General features: G+C 44.7%; 1 protein-coding gene across 5 annotated transcripts in view; it reads right to left on the bottom strand.

Annotated features, from left to right (window-relative positions):
* Positions 1–6: 6 nt before the first annotated feature.
* The window catches only part of MAP7D1 (MAP7 domain containing 1), a 65910-nt gene continuing 59604 nt past the window's right edge, over positions 7–6312 (bottom strand). For all 5 annotated transcript variants that reach the window (XM_042439798.1, XM_042439799.1, XM_042439795.1 and 2 more), the window contains 7 exons: positions 5891–6071; positions 4028–4132; positions 3146–3199; positions 2405–2468; positions 1905–2013; positions 1544–1746; positions 7–396 (listed from right to left, as the gene is read on the bottom strand). In XM_042439798.1, the coding sequence (XP_042295732.1) occupies positions 386–396; positions 1544–1746; positions 1905–2013; positions 2405–2468; positions 3146–3199; positions 4028–4132; positions 5891–6071 (727 nt within the window). In that variant the 3' untranslated portion in view covers positions 7–385. The remainder of the gene's footprint in view (positions 397–1543; positions 1747–1904; positions 2014–2404; positions 2469–3145; positions 3200–4027; positions 4133–5890; positions 6072–6312) is intronic.

Genomic DNA, 6312 nt, shown 5'->3' with positions numbered 1-6312 from the left:
AAAGGTGGCTGCTTGTGGAATCCCGTTTGCTAACACTGAGGTTTATACACATTATTCACATCCTTTGTACCCAGCCAGTTAAATAGCTCTGTGATTATATAGTCTTGTGGGATGAGCTATGGGTGAGGGAAGGGGGGAGGTCAGTCTGATAAGGTGCATATTAAAAAAATAATCATCGTCATCATAAAATGAGAACAGTAAAAGAACGAGAGAGTCTGTGGGGCTGGGCCATTCCCAGCCTGGTTTCCTGCAAAGTCCTCTTCCTTGCAGGGCAGGGGATGGCAGGGGGTCGGGGTATTGTCTTCTTCCGAGTACAGCTAGCCTGGAGTTGGCACGTCGTGGCATCCGTCCTTTACAGGGAGGAGGAGGAAGGTGGCGTCAAGGCTTAGAGAACCTCTATGAGCAGGAAAAACAACAAAGGAAAGGATCAGACACTTGAAGGGATACCCATTTCCTTCCCCCAAAGAACCACTGACTTGTTACTTTCCCTGTGTCCCAACATGTGGTACCTTCCATTTAAGTTGTGTGCCATATGCAAGCACACATGCTTGCTCCTTTCTGGTTGGATGTATTCCAGTGCATTAATTTTGTTCTCAAAAAATCTTTCGGATTTGGGGACACACCAGTTCCTTTAAACTACAGGTTGAGTCTCCCTTATCTGGAATTCCGAAATCCAAAATATTGCAAAAAAGGCAAAATTGTCCACATAGGTGACTGAGATAGTGACACCTTTGCTTGCTGATAATTCAATGTACAAACATTTTGTTGCATGCACAACATTACAGTGGGCTCTTGGTATCCTCTGGAGTTTGGTTCCAGGACCCCTCATGGAAACCAACATTCGTGGACCGCTCAAGTCCCATTAAATAAAATGGTGTGGTGAAATGGTGTCCCTTATAGAAAGAGGCAAAATCAAGGCTTACCTTTGGGAGATGTGTGTGTGAGTGTGCACGCGCGTGTGCGCACGCACACACACACAGGGGGGGGGGGGGGGAGAGATAGGATACTTTCAAGCCATAGATGGTTGAATACGTGGATACAGAGGGCCAACTGTATTATAAATTATATTGTGTATAAGGTGTATATGAAACACAAATGAATGTCATGTTTAGACATGAGTCCCATCTCCAAGATGTAATATGGAAATATTCCCAAACCCAAAAACTCTGAAATCACAACCATTTCTGGTCCCAAGCATTTCAGACAAGGGAGACTCAGCCTCTATATTCCTATGACTAGAATCTGACTGATAGTTAATGTGGTGGATAAGCTGTGTGCCTACTAACAGACTTCTTTTCCAGGGTTGAACAGATAAAACATTTGCCATTTGGTGTTTAATGATCAGAAGCTTTTACTGCTGCAGTTGTTCATTAACATGTATTTTATAGATGTCAACTTGTAGCCAAGGAGAACTGGTCAAAGGCTGGATCTGGTGCAACACAGAGGTATAGACACAACTTTTGCATTCTCCTGCTAACCCTTTTGTGGGGATCCAAATCTTGTTGGCATGTGGACAAACGTGGTGGCAGAGTCAACGTCTTACCCGTAATCTGTGGGGCCTTGGGCACAGCCTTGGTGAGGAAGGGCTCCTTGTTGGCAAAAGGTAGGATGGGCTCACTGGCCATGCTGAGCCCGGGGCTTGCAGAGTGTTCCCGTCCGCTGGTCTCCTTGGGGGATGAAAAGCCATTCTCATGCTTGGCCGACTGCAGGCCATTCACCAGGGACAGAGCGGAGCTTGCAGGAGAACTACAACAGGGAGACAATGGGAGCGGTGTTTTAAAATGGGTTTTAAACTTTTTTTGCCAACGTTTGTCAAGGCAGGGAAGAAAGGCAACGCCTTGAGGTCTCTTCCAGCTCTATGAGTCTATGATAATAATGATGATGGTGATGATAATAGGCAATACCTGTGTTGCGTGCCCTCAGGAGCTGGGCCCTTGTGACCAGCTGGGCTTGATGCTTGCATCTCAGGCAGTTCTTCTTCCTTGGGGAGGCTTCCAGGGCGTTTTTCGCCACCTGCAAAACACAGGGAAGGGAACGCTCAGGGACCATGCAAGCCTTTCCATTTGTTTAGGAACATGTATGAAGGAGAACAAAATATATATGACTAATATGCTCTGTAGCTGTGTGTGTGTGTGTGTGTATAATAATTTACAGATATGATAAAAGAGATGTTAGATGCATATGTCCAAAAGGGTGCACCCTAACCTTTCTATTAGCTATTTTCATCCAAATGCAAAATGGTGAAAGTAGTGGCTGATGACAGGAAAAAAGAAATGACATTCTTTTGGAGACAAGACTTTGTAAGTTCTTAACCCAAAACTGCTGGTGCCAGTACCCAAAACAGCCTGTGACCCTGCCTTCCTGTGATATTAAGAATACCATCTGCAATCGGAGTGATTCTCACCTGTCCCCATTTCGGTGTCTTGTTTCCCTTCCTTCCCATTCACAAGTTTCTTGTCGTCTTTCTTCTGTAAAAACAAAGGTAAGTGTATCTGATTTATTTGGGATAGAACATAGGGATGTAAACTTTTACTCATGGCTGTTTTCTTGCGCTAGAATGGGAAACTATACCATTTGTTCTCCTTGCCTTAAAGACCAGGTGGGATAGTTTCAATCAGTCTCAAAGGAGAGTTTCAACATACATGAGAACTGTTTTTGTGCAAACTGCACAGATTTTCTCACTGAAGTATAATAGCTGCCAGCTCATTGCATTTACAAATCAAAGCATCAGGTGAGTTGTTTGCTTCTCTTGGAGCCATAAGCCAATCCTTCTGAGTTTTGTGTGTCTGCGTGCAGGTGTGTATATGGCTTTCCTACAGAAAAGGAAAAGATAGAGCCATTTTGTCAACATTGTAGAGCCCTTGACCAAAAAAAAATAAGACTGAAAGGTCTGATCCAAGCCACCGGAAAACCCAAACACCAGCAAATCCCACAGAAATGCACAGAAGCCAAATGTACTGGGACTTGGGTGAGCTGTGCACCTTTCCCATCCTCCATTAATGGACAAAGAGGGCTGGTGTCTGCATTTTCTGCTTTTGGGATTGAAGCATCTCAGGACTAGCAAACAGTGGCTCTCCACCTTCTTGAGGGCAAATCTAACACCATTCCTGCCAAACCTGGGGAAGACAACACAGGGACTGCTTACTTTGGCATCGGCTCCATCTGCTTTCCGTGTCCGCTTCATGATCTCCTCCAGCCGCTGGAGGGGAAAGAGAGTAAATACTGTCTTAGAAACCCTGGTTTATATCATTGGCTTAAATTGGCTGAATATATATGTATATACTCATGCATAAGTCGAGAAATTTTAGTCCAAAAATTGATTCCAAAAACCTGAGTCACCTTATCCAAGGGTCTGTGTAAGTACTGTACTTTAACTGTTATATGACTCACAGAGCCCTTTTTAGAATCAGTTTCTATGGCGGAGCCCCTAAGAGGACTACACTCTGTCTTACAAGTTAATGGTGATTGAGAGTGGTATTACTTTTTGTTTCTTATTCTTTAATTTCATTCAATTTTTATTTCTTTCATTTTCCTGGAGTGGCCGCAGAGCACCTGGGAAGTGCATGCAGAGCCCTAAGGGCTCTTCGGAGAACAGGTTGGGAACCGCCGGGATAGATAGATAGATAGATAGATAGATATATAGATAGACAGACAGAGAGATAGACAGAGAGATAGGCAGAGAGATAGGCAGATGGGCCATGGTCTTGCTCTGCACCTCTGGTTCATTGGTTATTTCCTGCCATCCATCTGTTCATCCTGTGTTTTCCTACCTAGCTAGCCAATTACCAGTCTGTTTTGCTTTCTTTTTCTTCCTTCCATTCATCTGGTAATAATAATAATAATAATAATAATAATAATAATAATAACAATAATAATAATAATAATAATAAATTTATATCCCATCTCTCCAAGCAGATCGAAGCAGCTAACAATAATAAAACAACATTAAAATACAATTGCCTTCCTTACAACCTTGCCAAGCAGGTATGGGACGCCACCATTGCCCTGCGTCAAAGGGCAGACTCACCTTCTTCCGCTCCAGCCGCTCTTGTTCTTCCCGCTGAAAATGCTTTTCACGTTCCACCCGTTGGCGCTCAGCCTCTTCGCGGGCACGGGCTTCTGCCTCCTCCCTCTGCAGCAAATGGTAAGGGGGGAAAATATCATGCATCGCTCTTTGGATGAATTTATCTGCCCTGGTACTGTACAGCCAGGTGGGAAGCAATGGGGTAGTGAAACATGGGCAGGCAAATGGAGATTCTCTAGTTCAGAATTCTCTAGTTCTGACCATTAAAGTATTGGGGTGGTGGGACACCCCTTACTGCCCTCCTTTCTAGAAAGAATACTGCCAGCCTTTCTGTAGAATAAAAGGAGTTGGTAGAGACCTTGAGAGGTCATCCAGTCCAGCTGTCTGCTTAATGCAGCATCTATAAGAAAGATGTCTAGCAGTCTCCACTGCTACATAATGCACTATAATGTCTAAGAATATGCTATGAGGGTGCAGCTGGTAAAATATTAAATGAGAGAGCATGGAAGGTCTTTTCTCACCTATAATCGAAATGGTCACTCCCTAAATGGGAGATACAACATAGAATGTAAATGGTCCTCTTTTGGGAGTTATTCATCTGTCACATAGCCACACATAATTTGTTTAAAGTGGGAAATGTCACCCATCACACTCATTTGCACATATGGCTGGATATACCAATGTATATTTTGATCACAACTGCCCTCTTTTGCTTGTGGGTAACAAAGGGATCAGTGCAGCAGAGTCCTGTGGCACCTTAGATACTAATACAGTGCTACCTCGGGTTACGAAATTAATTCGTTCCGCCGCCCCGTTCGTAACCCGATGCATTTCGCAACCCGAAAAAGGCTTTCCGTTAGCGCTGGAAAGCCGCGCGTTTGAATTTCGCGCCAATAAAAATTTCGTAACCCGAAAAAACCTTCGTATCCCGGAACAGTTTTTTCCAATCTAACTTTTTCGTATCCCGGAAATTTCGTAACGCGATCAATTCGTATCCCGGGGTACCACTGTATTTATTTCATTAGAGGCTTTCATCGACCTTATGCTGTAAGAGATTTGTGAGTCTTGAAGATGTTGCAGACAGGACTTTGTTGGTTGTGGTGCAACAGATTTATCATGATTACCTCTTTGGAAAAAGGGGTTGACGCAATAATCTCAGGGAGAGTTAAAGGAACACCAAAAAGATCTCTGGCACTTCAGACATAATTGCTATCTTAGAAAACACAATCTGTTCCCATCACTAGATGGCAGTGCTTTCCTGATCAGTTCATTGCCAACTGGTCAACAAATGTTGAAGGCCCCATGTGAGCCAAACAGATGCACTCCATGCCAAATGCACACCAACCCTGCACAGTGGTCTACTACGGGCAAACTGACTTCAGTTGCTGCAAAAGTAGTTTGTACTCAATTAACTCAGCAGTAGGGAGAGAGGGAGAGTGAGAGAAGTCTTCCCTTCCCAGCAGGTTCAGGCAAAAGCACACTGCTGCAGCATCTCCTCACTTGCCTCTTCTTCCCCGTTAAAACATTTTGACAACACTCTGATATTGCTGGGCCACAAGTGTTCTGGTTTCCATCTATGAAACATCAGAAGGAGAGCCAGCGTGGCATAGTGGTTTGAGTGCTGGACTATGACTCTGGATACCAGGGTTTGATTCCCACCTCCGCCATGGAGGCAAGTCACACTCTCTCAGCCTCGGGGGAAGGCAGTGGCAAAGCTCTTCTGAACCTATCTTGCCAAAAATCCCCCATGATAGGTTCACCTAAGGGTTGGCATGAGTTGGAAACGACTTGAAGACACAACAACAAATGAAGGAACATCCCCAGTAGACGAACCTCTATGTGCATCCCACATATCCCAAAATATACCTGTTTCTGGAGGCGTTCTTGCTCTTCCTGCTCAGCCCTGGCCCGCTCCTGGGCCTCGCGTTCCTCTTGCCGAACGCGCTCTTCTTCCTGCTGCCGACGTTCTTCCTCCAACCTGGCCATCTCAGCCTGTTGCTGGAGGCGTTCTTTGGCTTCTTGCTGGGCCCTTTCCTCCGCTAGGCGCCTGTTGGGTACCAAACATCACAGTCACCCAAGCTGCTTCAGCCCAAAGAAGACAAGACCACCATGCCCCGCACTGGCATACTTAACATATATGATACTCAGTACCATGGTGACCAGGTGTCCTAACAGCAAAGAAGGATGAGGCACTGGACAATGTGCGACATTCAAATAAAAAATGTAGGCCATTAGAAAACAAAAGCCAAAAACACTAATAAGCTTCTTCATCATGCTCAAAATGGAAG

The sequence above is a fragment of the Sceloporus undulatus genome, chromosome 9 (genome assembly GCF_019175285.1).
Source record: "Sceloporus undulatus isolate JIND9_A2432 ecotype Alabama chromosome 9, SceUnd_v1.1, whole genome shotgun sequence".
NCBI classification, from domain to species: Eukaryota; Metazoa; Chordata; class Lepidosauria; order Squamata; family Phrynosomatidae; genus Sceloporus; species Sceloporus undulatus.
This window is presented reverse-complemented; position numbering and strand designations above follow the sequence as displayed.